At 41.4% G+C, this 19,176-nt stretch overlaps 1 protein-coding gene across 3 annotated transcripts in view; it reads right to left on the bottom strand.

Moving 5' to 3' along the window:
* MAP7D1 (MAP7 domain containing 1) overlaps positions 1 to 19,176 on the bottom strand; it is a 162,977-nt gene that overhangs the window by 20,861 nt on the left and 122,940 nt on the right. For all 3 annotated transcript variants that reach the window (XM_073615611.1, XM_073615613.1, XM_073615612.1), the window contains 8 exons: positions 15,883 to 16,005; positions 15,235 to 15,374; positions 12,909 to 13,042; positions 12,517 to 12,821; positions 9,977 to 10,181; positions 6,907 to 7,099; positions 4,479 to 4,583; positions 2,419 to 2,469 (listed from right to left, as the gene is read on the bottom strand). In XM_073615611.1, coding sequence (XP_073471712.1) covers positions 2,419 to 2,469; positions 4,479 to 4,583; positions 6,907 to 7,099; positions 9,977 to 10,181; positions 12,517 to 12,821; positions 12,909 to 13,042; positions 15,235 to 15,374; positions 15,883 to 16,005 — 1,256 coding nt within the window. The remainder of the gene's footprint in view (positions 1 to 2,418; positions 2,470 to 4,478; positions 4,584 to 6,906; positions 7,100 to 9,976; positions 10,182 to 12,516; positions 12,822 to 12,908; positions 13,043 to 15,234; positions 15,375 to 15,882; positions 16,006 to 19,176) is intronic.

Here is a 19,176-nt window from a genome sequence, read left to right as displayed (position 1 = left end):
TCCGATCAAATAATATTGGATGAACTGTCCTGATCGGCTCTCGAAATCTCTGTACTAACAATCAGATTATTGTACAATCGCTCCAAAAACGGTATTTTTCGTACGATTTTCTGACCGTGTGTATGGGGCTTAAGGCTGCATTCACATTGATGATTTATGGCCCGTACACACGATCCGAATATCGTACGAAAACGGTTGTCCGAGGAAGGATTGTACAATATTCGGATCGTGTGTACACTGCTTTCGACAGTCGATCACGACCGTTCATCTGATATTATTCGATCGGACATACCCGAAAAATTTCCTCGTACGATTCCAGATCGTATGATTTTCGTTTAGTCAGTATAGTTGTCGTCCGAAAATACAATACAAATACATTACAACACATGACATCACTTCCGATTTTTTTGTCTGTCGTACGAGAATTTTCGTGACTTTATTTAGCTATTCTTGCGAATATCTACTATATAGCTATATCTACTTGCGACTATTAAGCGAGAACGGTCGTACGATATTCGGATCGTGTGTATGGGCCATAAGGCTGGTGCAAATTGTAGCGGCAGGAATCTTCTGATTCCTACTGTGGCTCACCAGCCCCGTTCACTATAGTGACAGGTCACCAGTGGATGCAGCTATTCGTGGCTCTCTGCACAGCCAGTGAATACCTGCGGTGATTGCTGCTGGATGCACACAAAATGGTTGTGTGGAGATCCACAAATAGCTGAGTCCACCGGTAGGTAACCTGTCATAGTGAACGGGGCTGGCAGCCACACCTAGCCGCTTAAAATTGCAGCAGAAATCAGAATTCACACTGGCCTTAAAGAGTATGTAAACCCAACATTCCATATTCCTGATGTGCCTGCTATACCATGTGTTTGTATGAAAAAGTATCCTGTTCGCTTTGCATTGCTTCCTTTGTGTGAAATCCCTGGTGTTCCTGACAGTCCCTTTGCTTTCCTATTAAAAACTGACCACACTAAGCAGAACACACTGTGGTCAGTTCTCTAGCCTGCTCTCCTCCAATGATCAGTTTTGTCCTGACCCCCCCCCGCACAGCCATTCACTGGGAAAATCAGTGTACTGCTGTTTCTACACCCCCTAGCTCTTATGCAGCTGAAAAGCGGGGATGTGATCAGTTATAAAAATGGGGGAAAATGTGTTTATAATTTTTTTTTATATCTATACACAAATGTTTTGCCTTTCATTTCTTTTTTTTAATCTGAATGGGTGGTTTAATTGCTAGTGTGAATGTAGCCTAATAGTCAAAATACTTGGAAAATGGATAAAGTAACTTGCATGTAGTAAAGTCAATTGATGTATGTAGCAATGCCTTTAGTGAATTCAACAAAAAAATTTTGAGAGTGAAAATAAACAAATAACGCACAGAAATGAAAATACCTCACTTGTTATGCTTTTGGTGAATTCAGGCTATTATGTTTGAAAAGGTACAATTAAGACGGTGCAAAGTTGTATTGCATCTATAACAATTACCTCCTTTTAAAATGGAGTAGATCCTTTATCAAATTACATCTGGCCATGACATCCTCTGTGAAATAGATAAGTACAGTTTTGTTTTCAAAATCATCATTCCAGCCCTTCTGGCCTCTGCAGCAAAACTTTCCCATTTACACATGTCATAGCCATCTTTGATTGCAGTACCATGCCTATGCGGCAGTTATCTTCTCTAGTGCTTCATTTTAATCCATGGAATTAAATGCTTTCCACAAGCTGAATAGATATATTTCAAAGTTCTATTGAATTTTTTCCTACACGATTCAGGAGGGGTAGGAATAATGATTTGGCTCTACAAATGAACTTATCCATTTGGCTGAGGATCGATGTAACTTAACAGTTGCCCCTCCTAAATCTCATACTGCCCTCGTCACAAGTGGAGCAATTGATTGAATATCTTTTAAAACCTTGATCAATTAGCTCAAACCAAGATAAACAGCACTGTGAGAGTCAGGCAGCTCTTTCCCTTTGCATCTTAATTCATTAACCATTTATGATTCATCTAGATATTTTACAGACAAGCCGTACACACTACCTTATATAACAGAAATGCCCAACCACAGCACAAGCAGCTCTCCACCGCACATAGCTCAAGCTGCTTTCTATGGGTCTTCTGATATTTAAGGGGTAGATCGTCCTTTTGTAGATCGATACTGGTTCCTAGGCAGAGAGGTCTCTAATAACCAATATGAACTGCCTCATGCACAAGCATGAGCAGTTATATTTTACTGAATTACGAGACCAAGTTTTCACCACAATTCCTATTTTTCAATCCAAAGTTCTTCTGTTCATTCTGTCAGTGCAAGACATCTTGCCTTTTATTGATTTATCACAGTGAAAAGTATTTGATCCTCTTTGCTGTGTAATTTATTCTCAGTAAATTATGAAACATATTTTTGTACTCACTTTGCCTGATGTGTCTGATTTTCTTGTCCTTTTCATTATTTCTTCAAGGCGCTAAAATATGTAAAAAAAACATTATTCATTCAGTGTTAAACATCACATTAAAGGCATAGCAGCAGTGCTGTTTAATGTAAGAAATCACCAGAGTAGAAGAAATGTAAGAAATCATCAGGAGATAGCGGGGTCCACTTAGGACGTGCAGCGCGTCTTGCGCATGCACAGTAGGGAACCGGGAAGTGAAGCCGCAACGATTCACTTCCTTATTCCCTCACCGAGAATGGCGGCGGCAGCAGCCGAACGATTGAACGGCTTCGACTGCCTACATCGCTGGACCCTGGGACAGGAGGTAAGTGTCCATTTATTAAAAGTCAGCAGCTGCAGTATTTGTAGCTGCTGGCTTTTAATAATTTTTTTTCAGGTGGACTCCCTCTAAGTTAATTTACAAGTTTAGTAATCGACCCTTAGGCAATCTTATAACTTATTATTCTATATGCAGTTACATGTCCTTGCTGAACTGTACAAGTAACAAAACTGCAAACTGCAGAAAAAAGAATTGTGAAATGTAAGGAATTGAAGTTGAGGCAACCCTTTCTTACATGCTGTAATGCTTCCAATGAGTTAAAGTGGTTGTAAACCTCAGATATGAAATAGGAACAAAACATACCCTTCTTTAGGCTACTTTACCACCGATGCCCATCCTCCCCAATGTGAAAGTGGTGCTATTTTTAGCGGCGCTTTACCGTCATTTTAGATGCGCTATTTGGCCGTTAGCGGAGCGCTTTTAATCCCCGCAAGTGGCGCTTTGCCGGTCCTGCCCCATTGATTTCAATAGGCAGGGGCGCTTTAGGAGCGGTGTATACAGCACTCCTACAGCGTTGCAAAGAAGCTGCTTGCAGGACTTTTTTTACCGTTCTGCAAGCACACCGCTCCAGTGTGAAATCACTCGGGCTTTCACACTGGAGAGACAGGAGAGGCTCTTTACAGGCACTATTTTTAACGCTGTAGCGTCTGTAAAGCACCTCAGTGTGAAAGTAGCCTTAATGTGTAAATCGCATCGCACAGACATCGCATGTGATCTGCAGTGTGGTGCGAATCACATGCGATCTCGCACCAAACACAAGTGTGAACCGGGACTAAGTGTAATTTCTGTCTGCTGCTTCGTTCCTCTGCTATCAGCATGAAGGGCTTCTGACAAATTTTCCTGACAACAAGAGAAACAAGGTGACAGGGGAGGGAGCTCCAGCTAATTGACAGCCTCAGCTCTGTTCCTGTAAGCTGTGTGCAAGGGGGTGTGGCTTTCAGTCCTCTCCTCACTGAGCTCTGCAGAGTGTAATATCAGCTCTCTGCCGTTGGCACTGTTTAAATGAATATAATTTGCCTGTTCAAAATATAACAATTTCCCTGAGTTGTGCTTACTTTTTTTACAGGACTATATACAGTATTTCACAAAATTGAGTACACCCATCACATTTTTGTAAATATTTTATTATACCTTGTCATGTGACAACACTGAAGAAATAACACTTTGCTACAATGTAAAGTAGTGAGTGTACAGCTTGTATAACAGTGTACATTTGCTGTCCCCTCAAAATAACTCAGCACAAAGCAATTAATGTCTAAACCACTGGCAACAGAAGTGAGTACACCCCTAAGTGAAAATGTCCAAATTGGGCCCAAAGTGTCAATATTTTCTGTGGCCACCATTATTTTCCAGCATTGCCTTCACAGGTTGCCACTGGAGTCCTCTTCCTCTCCTCCATGATGGACATTTTCACATTTTGTGAGGGGTGTACTCACTTCATATTCATAATCAATTACTAGTCTGTTGTTGCTGATATATTGGGGATCACACTGGTCCCCGACCCCCCCCCATCTCTTCTTTCATCCTTTTTTCGGGGGGTAGAGTAACTGGTCTTGCCTAGGGCGCAAAACAGTCTAGCACCGGCCCTGACTGTATATGCAATGACAAATTTCAAAATGCATGCCTTATTCACTCAGACAACACACATAAGATGTAGCTTAACTGTGATAATTAGAACAGCGCAAAACATAGCATTCGTTACCTTCTTCCGTTCCAGGCGCTCCTGCTCTTCTCTCTGGAAATGCTGCTCTCTCTCCAGTCTTTGCTTTTCTGCTTCTTCTCTAGCCCTAGCTTCAGCTTCCTCCTTCTATAAAAATATGTTAAGTCAGATTTTTCATTACACATAAAACAGGACTGCAGTTTTTTTATGTTCGTGGATTCAACTAAAAATGTCTTCTAAAATACATTTACAGACTGAAATGTGTATGTGTGTGTGTATATATATATATATATATATATATATATACATACACACACACACACACACACAGTATATATAAAAAAAACTAAATGGTTACGTAGCTTAAGCGTAAGTGCAGAGATAATATTCAGTTGCAAAGGTTCTGCATATATAGTACAAATGAAATGTCTGTTCATACCATATCCTTATTTTATTAGCGTTATTCATTTTTACGGGGTTTAGCCAGGTTGTCTGAAACTATTTTGTAGGGACCAGCTTTGCAGTTATATTTTTTGGACCCTCATTTCCAAAATGGAGAAAAAACAAGGGAATGTTTAAGGTTAAATTTATACAGCCAGTGTATAGCTAATAGATACTCATTTTTGCTGAAGAAAAACTGCATGTAACCATCAAATGTCTTTCACCTCAGTGCAGGAATTATTTTGGCAATGGCTGCATGACAACTGAGAACTGTGTCTGGGCACTATGATTCTACTGTGCAGGGTGTGTCTATGCACTGCTGCAAAGGAGATACCAAAGCTATTCCCCTGTTGCACGCTATTGTTCCTCCCACTGGCACCTAGGTTACCCAGATGGCCAGCAGATGGAGCCACTGGCGCCACAGGGGACTAGAAATTCTACAGGTTCTTCACTAGGTGTTTTCGCATTAGTTCTGCATAGATTGTTAGCACAAAGAACAGAACATGTGAGTATTCAATGGGGTTGATTTACTAAAACTAGGGAGTACAAAATCTGGTCCAGCTGTGCATAGTAGGCAATCAGCTTCTAACTTTAGCTTGTTCACTTAAACTTTGACAATAAAATCTGGAAGCTGATTGGTTTCTATGCAGAGCTGCACCAGATTTTGCAGGCTCCGGTTTTAGTAAATCAACCCCAAAGTCTTCTTTGCAGGGACAGCTTAGTTGTGAAGACTGATTTTAGTGACAGCCACTTTAAACAAATTATACAGTTGTATAGATACCAGGTGTAAAATGCCTATGCAGACTGTAGTGAATTGATGTAATAGTAGCAATAAAGAGAAGTAGATCACATATGTGTAGCCACGATTTGGTAGTAAAAACACTGAGCCCAATAAACAATTGTTGGTGTGCCAAATATTTAGTGCACCAGCACAGATTTATGGAATGGGGCAAAATGTTTAAACAGGAAGATGCAATCAGTGCACCAAATGTTTAAAATGTGGCAAAAAAGTTACACACTTTGTGCTAAATAATTTTTCATATATATATATATATATATATATATATATATATATATATATATATATATATATATATATATATATATAATATTTGGTGCAATAGAGGTGTGCGGTATTGTGCCGAGAGGATGATGGTGCATGACAGCCAAGATCATGGTTCCTGCACCTATGTGTTCTGTGACATAATACTTTATGTAAAATGTGCTGTGCGACACTTCGCATTCCTCTTCCATCTGCCAATCATAGATTTGTGGGCCCAACTATAAACGTCAGTTTTTTGCTAAACATTCTATTAAATTTGAGTGTAGCTGCATCAGGATGTTAACAGGACACTATACCAAATGTATCTCATGTATGATGACATTATCAAGGAAAACATTGATGTGCCCAATGACCCAACAAATTATTTTATTTTCTAACCTGCAATAGAAAAGATCAACTGGAATATGGTGTGATAAGAGACACTCGTATACACAAGACCCAGTATGGTTTTCATATAATGGAAATTAGATGGATCCCATTAGGGGGCAGCAAAGTAACATCTTTAAATAGGATCCTTCAACAACATCTGACAGGCTTTTGTATACTGTATATAACCATAGCACAGTGTGTGAACTGAATCTGTCATATGATCGGGGAAAACAGGACATCCGTGTCGATAACTTCTGTGCTGCAGGGCTCAGTATAATCCTTGCTTACAATTATTTACTGCATGTGGTACCAGACTTGTGATAAGCAGCCTGAATCTACAAAAGAGGAGTAATGACTCCCCAATACAATCTTATGCGGTGTTGAATAATCCAGTATTTCCCAACTCCAGTCCTCAAGGTGCCCCAACAGGTCATGTTTTCAGGATTTCCCTCAGATGAAATGGCTGTGGTAATTACTAAGGCAATGAAACAGAACAAACCACCTGTACAAAATAATGGAAAGCCTGAAAACATGACCTGTTGGGGCGCCTTGAGGACTAGAGTTGGGAAACACTGGAATAAGCTTTGTGACCCTCACTTGTTTCTGCAGTCTCTCCATTTCTTCTTGCTCAGCTTTGGCTTTTTCCTCAGCTTCTTTTTTTCTTTGCTCCTCCTCGCGCTGTTGTTTCTCCTCTTCCTCCAGCCTCCTTTGCTCCTCCAGCTGCTGAGCCTCTGCCTCCCTCTGCATCCTTTCCTCAGCCTCCCTGAGAGCACGCTCCTCACGTTCTCTCCTGTAGAAGACAGCATTCTGCTGTTAGTGGGGACAGGAGTATCTCATTGCAGCAAAAGTAAGGAATCAGAGAACAGACACTGTAATTTGAATCACGTGTTTCTGAAACAAATGATTCTGACATTGTATCATGCAATCAGAATTCAAATGTCAAAAGCAGGAAACTTTTAAATTAGATGATGCTAATTACAAGAGAAGTTCCGGACTGTAAAAAAAAAAAAAAACATACATACTCACCTAGGTGGATGCAGCATTAAGCCAATGCTGCATCTGTCCCTCCACCGAGACCAAGAGCTTTGATCTTCAGTGAGCTCTGCCCGGGGTGTGAAGGGGGTGGGAGCAGCTGGCTCAGACTCATGCTAAAAGGCTGAGCTAGCTGCCAGTCAGGCATCTGGGTGGATCCCGACAATAAAGTCGTGATTTCTCCAGACCCTGGACCGGCTGAGTGACGTCAGCCGACAGCAGACTTTAGGCCGCTGTTGCCTGAATATGGGCCATGGGGTCACATGAGTACAAAACAAAGTGCACTCCTATGACCCACAGAAGAAGTAGGGCCAAAAGAGCTTTGGCCCTACTTCTGCTTTGAAGAAGTACAGCCAAAGCTCGTTTGACTGGACTTCTCCTGTGGATCACACTAGTGCAGTTTGTTCTGCACTCCTGTGACCAATTTTCAGCAGACAGAAGGCTGAAGCCCGCTGTCAGCAGATGTCACAGAGCCGGTCCAGGCTGGGAAAAGATTGCGACTATATGGTCAGGATCCACCCAGATGCCTGGGACGGCACCTGGCTCAGCCTCTCAGCGAGGCGCTGGAAGCCTGGTCCAGCCGCTCCTGCCCCCTCCAAAGCTCAGCACACCAGTTACCAGCTCTCTGCTCACAGAGCACTGAGAACTGAGCAATCAGCGATGTGACAGATGCTGCATCCACCCAAGTATGATTTAAAAAAAAAAACCCCACAACTTCTCTTTTAAAGAATCCAAGCAACATCAGTCATTCGCTTTCAAATACCACCCTGCAAAACACCACCATAAGGGTAAAAATAGAAGTAAACCGCTTATAAGTGCACAAATAATAATTTTTCAGGCTAGAGTGAATTAGAAAAGAAACATGCAATTTATAACAAACCATTACAATTTATTATACTCATGCCCAGACCCTCTACTTCAAGATCTTCATATACAACATAGTTCAGACAGGTTCAGAGCAGGAATATGCCATTTTTATAATGGAACCTGAAAATGTTTATACTTTACGGCCCAGATCTGCTAAGCTAGGTCATATAAACGTTAAAGTGGTCACATAGACAAGCTATGCACACCCTATATAGTTAGATGAATCTGAAAATCATAAATATTTGATCACAGTGATAACATATCTAAAACTGTGAGGTTATGCTATCTGAGCACTTCAGGTAAAAATGTTACTTGATGGATTAAACCTTTAGAATGAAATCTAAAAGGAGAAGTAGGGCTAAAGCACTTTGTTCTGCACTCTTGTGATCTGTATTCAGCTGACAGCGAGCTAAAGCCCGTTGTCAGCTTACATCACATCCGATCCAGACTCTGGAGAGATCCCAACTTTAATGTTTAATCACAGGAATGCAGAACGAAGTGCATTCCTTTGACCCACTAGAGAAGTACAGCCAAAATAGCTTTGGTTATAGTTCCCCTTTAGGGTTTTTTTGCATTTTAATTAGGTCAACATTTTATCTAGTTGGCTATTAAAATAAGATAACATAAGAACACAGACAGCTGCAACAAATAGCTTTGTAATATAAGCAGGGCTGTCATTAGAAATCTTAGGGCCCCGTACAGCTTACCTAGCAGAGCCCACTCCCTCATCTTGGTCACCCAGAGGAGAAGAATGTGGTGGTGTACTGCAACTAATTATGGGTGTGGTAAAATCGAGCTAATGGTGGGAGAAGCTTAAAACATGAGTCTACATACAGAGTACAGGGATTGGAAGTATGTAATGTACAGATTGCAGGGGTCGGGTATGTGTAATGTAGAGTGCAGGGATCAGAAATCTCCTTGGCCTCCCATTAATCCCTATATCCTTGGCATATTGCAGGCTGAGCCCATCTCTACCAATCTATAACTCTGTACCCAGCAAAACACCCTCGCAAGTCCCTCCACCCATCACTTACCATGAACCCAACAAATGCCAAACTGGGTAAGGCAACCCTGGAGACGTGGAGATTTACAACAAACATGGAAGTGATCAATAAGAACCAGGGTGCAGCATACTTTTTTTTTTCTAAGGAGATAACCTAGCTCCACTAAAAAGCAAGAAAGCTTTAAGAGTTCAGAAATATGTAATCCAGAGTTCTGTAGCAGGTAGTGGAAACTTCAGAGGTCAGTAGTAGATAAAGCAGAGTGTAGGGGTAAGTAACATTAGGTGCAAGGGGCAGGAACAAGCAAAACTGAGTTCAAATATCAGTATTACCTAACGCAGAGTGCAGGGGTCAGAAACATGTAATGCAGAGTTTGAAGGTAAGTAATAAGTAATGCAGAGTATAGAACACACACATCTACACTGCAGACATCAGAAAAGGATCCACCTGGAAGGTGGCCAGGAGCAGAACAATCCTCCTCAGTGTAGCGGTGCAAAATACAGTTAATACATGAAGTTCTGATTGCGGAAGCTGTATGGACCACCCACAGGCATCCCCTGCCTGGAGTCTGCTAACCAATGGGGCCCGGTGGGGGGGGCTGGCTATAGCACCAACGGTTGCCCTGAGTACAGGTAATTTGCTTCATTTGACATAATGTAAATGCTGTTTTAACGGCCTTCAACATATTGCCACAGAGTTATAGTACTTCAAAGAAACTCGAACCATTCCAAACCCTTATTAATTCCAAGTACTAGGATGGCACTCACCTCTGCTGTTCCTCTCTCTCTCTCCTTTCTTGCTCCTCTCTTTCTCTTTGTTCCCTGGCCTGTCGCCTTTTTTCTGCTAGCAGACGAGCAGCTTCATCTTTATCTGTGGTGCCAGCCATGGGCTTGCTTGGAGACGGGACAGGAGAAGGTGCAATTACTGCAGCAGGGGCTTGTGCAGTAGCAGGAGTACTTGAAAGAACGGGCTCTAAATATAAAATATGAAACAAAAATGAAATGAAGGAAGCCACATTTTGCATCATCAGTATAGAATTTATTTTTCTTTAGATACAGGTTTGAAAAATGCAGACACTGCAGACCAAAGCAAAATTAATTCAAAGAAACATTCAACTGTAACAGACAGCAATACCATGTTTAAGGTTTCACTAGACAAATGTAGGTGGGGTCAGAGTCTCTCAGTTGATTTTATCCTTGATCTAGCTTGTCCTGACTTTCAAGGTAGATGTGTTGGCAAGTTGGTATCAATGCAAAGTGTATTTATTTGCAAGTTTGTCTGGGCAAAGGATGTCTCAACTGATCCTCTGGTAAGTGGGTCCCATACGTCTGAACTTTGATCTTTGCTTCCCCACAAGCTCAACCACTGAGTTTTTTTTTTTTTTTTTTTTTAATAGAGTTGTGAAGGGTCTCAATTTGCATGATTTTCTCTTAATCGTCCAGTTGACTGCTGTCACTGGGAATGAAAATAAATGGAATTGCCCCTGTGGGAATACAAACAGCATAAAAGCCTTCCAGCATTTTTTTCCTCTTATCCATTGTAATATAATCAAATGCTTTAGTTACAATATATGCCCCCATTGGAAAGATCTGTACAGTGATCACTGCCATTGAAGAGAAGGAAACACAGGGGCTGCTTAAATTCATCTGTTCCTTTTCTGCTCATTCAAAGTGAAAGAAAAGTTTCACTTAATCTACTTTAGCTATATCACGCTTAAAACATCTTCCACTATAACCACTTTCGGACCGCCCACCCACAATGTACTGTGGACAGGTGGCCCGTGCAGGTGAAGCGATGTCCTGGTACATCACTGCCTGCTTCCAGGTTTAAGGCGCACGCATGCATGCACCCCCTCCATCACCAGCTGTGATTGTACACAGTGGTAGTGTGTCAGCAAGCCTCGGCCAATAATTAATGGCCAGGACCTCCAATCACAGCCCAGAGCCCTGTATTTACAATCAACACAGGGCTCTGTGCAAAATGAACAATCTCTCTGTTTCTTATCCCTGCAAGGCAGGAATAAGAAACAAAGAGATGTTAGTAAATGCAGCACACAATACACATTGATACGAAGACAATTAACCCCTTGATTGCCCTAGATGATAACCCCTTCCCCAGGGTCATTAGTACAGTGACAGTATATAGTATTATTACTGATCAATGTATTAGTGTCACTAGTGATGTCAGTGGCAGTTAGTCACTTCCTCCCTGGTCTCAGTTAGTGTCAGATTGCCGCACGTCACTATTGCAGTCCCATTATAAGTCGCTGATAACCGCTATTAATAGTGTAAAAAAAAAAAAAAAAAAAAGAAGATTCCAGTATATATCCCATCGTTTGTAGGTGCTATAACTTTCATGCAAAACAATCAATATACACTTATTGGGATTTTTTTTTTTTATTTTACCAGAGACAAGTAGCAGAATACATTTTGGACAAAATTTATGAAGAAATTAGATTTTTTTTTAGAACAAATTCTATTGCATATGTTTTATAGCAGAAAGTAAAAAGTACTGTTTTCTTTTCAAAATTTTAGGTCCGCGCGATTACCAGTTAAAGTAGCGCACTGCTAAGTAGCATGAAAAAATAGCATGAAGGGGGCAAAACCTTCCTGAGCTAATGTAAAATAATACCTAGTTGTATCAATATTATTTAACAAACCAAAACAGTATCATTTTACACAGGGCAAGGTGCAAGGTTGTTAGAGTAAATGCTGCCAATAGGCCAAGTAAACCCTAGCTTCCTTAGTTTTACATACTGTGGAACAAATATTTAAAGTGAACCTGTCAGGTTTAAAAAAAAGATTAAGAATAAAGTTACCTGCAAGAGAAGAGTGTTTATCCCCACCTCTCTGTGGCCTGTGTTTCCTTCCTTCCCATCAATCCAGCACTGCAGCCCCCGTAAGACTCTTAGCATTTGACACCCGCGGGAGTGCCTCTGGCTGATGCATGCTGTGGTTCCGTTCTCTGACCGTTACATCACTACAAGATCCAGCAGTGATCATGGAGTTGGAGGATCGAACCACAGGACACAGCATGAAACATAGGCATCTTACACATTCTTACGGATAATGCAGTGTTGGAATGGAGAAAGGGTAAGAGATACAGGCCATTCTATTTTTTTTATCTGACAGGGTCACTTTACCCCAATTTAACTCATTTAAAAATGGTGTTCCTTTAAATAATAATATAGATTTATTTCTATAATAGGGAAGTGCAAAATCCCCTACCAATCAAAGTGTTCTGTATGGTCTCAGGCAATCGGCACTGGTAAAGAGGCAATTACCCAGGTACAATACACAATACAAACCTGTACTAGATGCAGCACTGCTAGCGGTGCTCTCTGGTGTTTCCTGTGTCTTTGTTTCCTCTGGCTGAGATGCAGGGGATGGCTGCCTCTCCTTCTCAATTTTCTGCTCTGCTTTTTTCTCTCTGACTTTGCTGGGAGTTTTCTCTTCCTTCAGCTTCTCTGTTTTAGGTTTTGATTTTGGTGTCCCCTGTGAACTCTTTGGAGGAGTCACCTTTGGAGTTATTGGTAATGAAGGACCTGGGCAAGGTGAGGCTGGGCGCCGGGTAGGTGTGGAAGGGGAGGACGGGCAGTTTTTGGACTTCGTACTATTGGTAAATAACAAAAATCATTATAACCTTGTTTCGTAATGCCAACACCATATACTTTTATTTTTTCACTGACATTCAATGTACCTTATGTCAGGAGTAGGAGATGCTCGGCTCCTTGTAGCAGGTAAGGACTGTCTTTTTTTGATAATACGCTCTCTGCTCAGTGCACTCCTCTCGCGCTCATTTTCTCTATCTTTTTCCTTCTTCTCTTTCTTTTTCTGCAAAGGTAAGCAAGAAAGAATGGAAAGATCAGAGTATGTTATTGCTTAAAACCAGTGGCGGCTGGTACTCCAATTTCTTGGGGGGGGGGGATGTGGTGGCCCATGCCCCCCCCCAGCCACGCACCCCTCCCCCTCCAAAGAGCCATCCATCCAAACACCACCAAACCCCCATTAATTTGCTATTGTCACACAACTGGGTGGGCTCTGGGCGCAGTGCTCTGCACCCCGAGCCCACATTTTTTTTGAAGCCAATTAGAGCCTCTAGCTCTAATCACGTACTTCCAAAAAACACTCCCAAAAAACCCATAGAAATCCATGCGTCCGGCACCCTGCATGTAGATTAGGGGCCGGGGGCACATGGATTAGGGAGGGGTGCACCCTACATGAGCAGCCGCCAGTTCTTTAAATCTGTCCTACACGTTTTTGTTGTTAAAAGAGAGTTCTATGCAATCTAGGATTGTCTCTCTCTGGGATATCTTTCGTCCAGCAAAACCCTCCAGGTTCTGGTTCATATGAGTTCTATAAATTTTCACCAAATGCCAGAAAGTGGAGAAGAGAAAACATGAGTTGCTAGGGGAATTTCCAAGCCTATTACACTGACCCTTAAGAAAATACATTTTATCAGTGGTGGTCCTCTATAAAAGGCCACTTCACCAAAAAAAGGTAATTCTGCTTTTAAAACAAATTCCTGACAGCAAAAATGTACAGCAGCACTGCTGCACACAGTGTCCTTTTTACTGCAAGGCAATCCTTGAATTCCAGTCAAGTGAATATGCCTAAACCCAATTCCTAAGGATCTGACTGAATGGAGAATTCTAGGATTAGGCCCTCAGTCTGCTGCAATCAGAATGTAGCATTTCCTTCGCTTTCCCTCCTCTGGTGATCACTCTGTCCAGTTTGGTATTCTGGGAGATATGATCTATGTTAGGATTTTGATGTCTTTCTAATCTCACCATGACCATCAGAGTGACTGAGCAGTGGGAGTGATGGATTTTGATGAATTCTGGCACAACAAGCCTGAGCTGTGAGAGACATACTGTATATACACAGCTAGAAACAAAGAACATTACACAGGTATCGGGATTTACGCAATTATATCATCTGTTAAGCACATGTGATGATCTTGAATGATGCGTAACAAAACATGGTACCATCCTTCTGGGGAGAAAGGGAGATGGGAGCATTGTCAGGAGATGTACTGTAAACACTTTTGGAGGTAATGACAGAACTTTAAAACTGTGGAGCAAGTATTAAAAGTGATCCTTTATTTTGCACATGCAGGGAAAAACACAGGTGAACAGTCCACTCTCAAGAGGTTAACGTGATTGTAAACCCACTGCAATAAAATCGTCTTATCCCTCTGTACCATAATAACAAGTGTCCCTGTGTCTGTGTTATGTAAAACATCTTTCTATCTGTACCTATATGAGCGCGGCTCCCGGCGCTCAGCTGATTGCTTGGCTCTCTTCACTCTCGGTTTAAGATCCAGTTGGCAGGCCGAGCAATCCCGCTGACGTCAGCCGGGAAGGAGGGGGTAAGAGGAGAGAGAGAACCAACAATCAGCTGAGCACTGGGAGCAGCGCTCATAGGTGCAGAGCAGAAGATTTTTTACATTACACAGGCACAGACACACTTGTTATGGTACAGAGGGAATAAGACGATTTTATTGCAGTTAGGAAAGCAGCAGGAGCTGGCGCTGGTACGAGCAGACAGGCAGAGAGGGGAGTGGGGAGAAGGACAGAGGAGACACAGACACAGGAGAGCAGGGCTGCGGATGATGGAATCACATAAATGGACCACAGTGTCAGGGCTCAGCAGCCCTGATTATCGTGGTCAGTTTGCAGAGGGGAGAGTATAGCCAGGCAGGATCAGCCAGGTTTTTTAGGTGTTATAGGGGGCCAAAATACACAGCACAAGCACTGTGCTGTATAACATGCTTTAAGGGAACAGGATCTGTCAGTATAAGCTCCACCTTGCCTTGTTCAGAGCTTACAGCTAAGCACCTTATACCCTTAGGCAACATCATTTGGGCCTAGCAACTGGCAGCTCAGGCATCCTGCATTGCAACATTAGAGAAAGTACTCCATTCACTTTGTCGAGAGAACAGGCAGGCAAGGGAGAGAAAGGAAAAGTAGAAGGGGGGAACAAAGTACAAGTTCATGTTAAAATAACTTGAAGTTGCCACTCACCGGAGATATTTCACTGCGTTTCCGGGGTGTTACATCGGGGCTGCCGGCTGTGGTTCTCCGACGTTCTAAACACCGATGCTTGTGACCATTACAAGAGGTTAGTGGACTTGCAGAGGCAGAACGAGGACATACTAATGAACCTGACAGGTAAGAAATGCATGTGAGTAAGGACGATCAGTCATACATAACAAAGTAACACACTTACCAGGCCTGTTTCACATGGGCTTCAGCTTGTATAAGAGCAGTGTGAACAGCAAGCTTGACAAAGCATTTGCAGAGCTTTCAGTAAGCTTTGCTGAAGATTTTAAACTACCATTTAGCTCCAGGTGATAAATGCTGAACACAAATCCTAATGGCAGTGCTAATTGCTACTTTTAACAAGCTACTAGTAGGCTTCAGCAGTAATGGAGGCTTATTGAAAGTCTGCTGAAGCCTGCCAGCAACATGTTTAAAGTGACAGTCAGCGCTCCATTTAGAATCTCTGTTCAACATTCACAAACTGGAGCTGAATGGTACTTTATAAGCTTCAGCAAAGCTTTTTGAAAGCTCTTCAAATGCTTTGTCAAAGCTTGCTGTTCACACTGCTCTTATACAAGTTAAAGCCCATGTAAAACAGGACATAATGGGTAAGAAATAATCTGTGCATACTCAGATCTCTGCTGTTACCCGGGAGGGTTGCTGCACTCCGGCTTCTTGCTAGAAAGGACAGGGTGGGTGTCATCAACCGATCTACAATACTGCTTTCCCAAGGACTGAGCTGTAAGTTTCTGTCTGCAAAAAGGATAAGTAAGGAGATTATTAGGTAACAGAAGTGAAAAGAAAAGTGAAAGGCAGGAGGAGTATTTTTACATAGGTATACAATCATTACATCACTAAAATAAAAAAAAACAAAAAAAATAGTAGTGCTACAGTGTGTAGCAAAAGGAGTAGGCTTATACATTTGAAGTGAAGAGTTGCGCATAATTTGTGGAGGAGTACATAAAACCAAGTTTACTCCCACACTCCGAAGACAAATTAGGCTCTAGTATGTGTGTGCGTGCATCTTGTAAGGAACTCCACAAACTGCTGGACCTATATAAATCCTGTATAATAATAATACTACTAATGTTTGCATTAGAGGTAGGGACCTTAGCTTGTTAGGCAGGAACTGATGCAAGTATACAATATTATATTAATTTAATATATATATATATATATATATATATATATATATATATATATATATATATATATATATATATATATATATATATATATATATAATCTCATCTGTGCTATATAATCACTTATTATTATTATTAATAAATAATACGGCATAGTCATGAAGGACCCGGAGCACCTGTTGGGGAGAAACATGTCGTAGGAAAAGAGGAGGATCTGGTGGAGCATGGTGAGCAACAGGTCCCACTAGGTATACACCCAGGGCTGGACGATGATCCAGAAGACCGCCTGGAGCAGCAATATCTTTTATGTATGTTTATAAAAAACAAGCACATCCATACTGCATAAAGGACTTCATTAGAGGGATTTTCTATCAAGGCATAATGCTCACTTTAAGTCCTCCCACTCTTCTTTTTCCAAATAATAAAAGGGAGTAAACAGGTGAGAAGACTGTCACGTGACTAAGTTCCAAGAAGGTTAGCAATAAGAAATATGGTTTCTGTGTTACAGTAAACCAATGAATGATTATTTCTATTAAAATATTGAAAGGAAGCCAACGATGCCTACCAAACATCTTTTTCAAGAGACTGGTGGGTTAAAAGAAAAAAAAAAAACAAAAAAAAACCGTCAGCATGTCTGATGCTAGCTTTCATCATCCTCTTGTGGTATTGTGAGTCTATGGTGCATAACAAGAGAATCTTCAATCATTTCGTTCTGTAGTCCCCAAAACCTAAACACAAGCTATCAGATCATAAGTATGTTCTCCCACATGTTTACAACAGCAAACAGACAGGGCAGCAACTTCTGTAATACAATGATGAAACTTCCTCCTCTGTTTTCCGCCCTGGAAATATTTGGGAGGCCATAGCTGGTAATAAGCTACATTCCTAAGAAACTGAAACTCATCCGGATCTCCTTAGACACAGCAGCTCACACCAGCAGCTCTATTTAAACCATATAAGTAGATAGGCTTGCACAGAGACTGCAATCCCATGAGTTTAGATTCCCAACTTATATTGACACTTGTATACAAGAAAATAGTAGAACACAATGCACCTAGCATTGCTGCAACAGCTCTTCCCTACTTGTGATAATTAAATTCAGGGTGCGAAACTAGCATTGCTGTTCATATCACAAAGATATTCTCAGAAGATCTGTCCCAGAAGATGTTCTACTATGCTGGAAGAAGATCCCATCATCTCACTCTATAGCGGGTCAAAGTGAAATTCACACTATGCAGCTGTTGCTATGAATACTTTAATTGGTGAAATCAACAGCTAAACTGTACAGTACATGACAGACTCAGAGATAACTAAAACAAAAGAGAACATGGGACAAACAAACATTGATTTATACTAGAGGTGTATACGTGTAGCGCTAAAGTGTTTGGGTTGATTAACACAACCCAGCTATTGACATAGAAAAATGAATCACAAAATCTTCATAAATCAAATTAGGTAAATCAAAAACCATAGTGATTAAACAAATATACATGGGTTATAGAAATACCACATGTGATATATACCATATAAGTGGCTGAAAACTAAATAAAAATTGGTGCAAAATAAAATGAATAAATTAATAAGTCTGTGAAGTTTTTAGAAATCCACAATGTGCAATCAGTGATTGAAAGTCCACAGTATATAGTGAATAGATTGGAGGTCGTGATCACCGAATAGGTATCCAATATGGTGGATGAAAACTGAAAACACCAGTGTAATTAAGCCACCACCGAGGTACATGTAAGCTTACCGGATGGTTTGAACTCAGAAGAACATACGTTCTGTGAGTCAAACAGGCTTATGTTGTTAGCCGACAACCAGGATGGAGTCTTGGGAATCCTCTGTGGTTGGAACCCAGAATGTCCTGGAACCTCATGAGAAATCGGTCTCCATACAGGTGGTTGTACGTCAGAAGATAGTGATCAATTGGATAAGGGAAATGGAAAAAGATGGCCACATAGCATAATTCCATATGAACTCTTAAAATTTATTAAAAGTAAAACACTTACATTTGGAAAGTGAGATTACAAGCGCTTGGATAAAATAATGGCGGCAGTGGAGTCCTTTCCGACACGTTTCGTCTCATTAGACTTCGTCTGGGGTGTCCTTCCACTGCAGCCAGACTCACTAATAAAGGAAATGTGACCCCAATATCGAGAATCCAGCTCGCACAGTGTCTCCATAGATTTTAATGCACACTTCCGGGTCATCCAACATGTCGGACCGGCGTGTGTTCCACGACTCAGTTTCATAGCTGGGCATGCTTTCTAAAGGCTGTTAAGCTAATCAACTAGACGCTCACATAGAACAACATGCGAGCGTCAGATCAAATAGACACAATGACGGACATGTGGGCGTGGCGTTACGTCAAAAATGTAAATGAACTTCGACGCTCGCACGGATTAACGATAATCCAGCTTGTACAATGTCTTCATTGATTTTAATGCACACTTCCGGGTCATCCAATATGGCGGACCGGCGTGCGTCCCACGACTCAGTGTCATAGCTGGGCGTGTGTTCCAAAGGCTGTTAAGTTAATCAACTAGAGGCTAGCATAGAACAACATGCGAGAGTCAGGTCAAATGGACACAATGACAGACATGTGGGCATGGCGTTACGTCAAAAATGTAAATAAACTTTGACGCTCACACGGATCAATGTGTGAGTGTCCGATAAGCATAATGACCGACAGATGGGCATAATCTATCATTATCGCACATCCCCTCAACTCAATTCATTAAGTGGACAGAGAGAATGTAAAGCGCATGACAAGCTTAGC

This window comes from Aquarana catesbeiana, linkage group LG02 (assembly GCF_042186555.1).
Source record: "Aquarana catesbeiana isolate 2022-GZ linkage group LG02, ASM4218655v1, whole genome shotgun sequence".
Classification (NCBI taxonomy): domain Eukaryota; kingdom Metazoa; phylum Chordata; class Amphibia; order Anura; family Ranidae; genus Aquarana; species Aquarana catesbeiana.
Note: the sequence above shows the minus strand (reverse complement) of the source record. Positions and strands in the feature narration are given on the sequence as shown.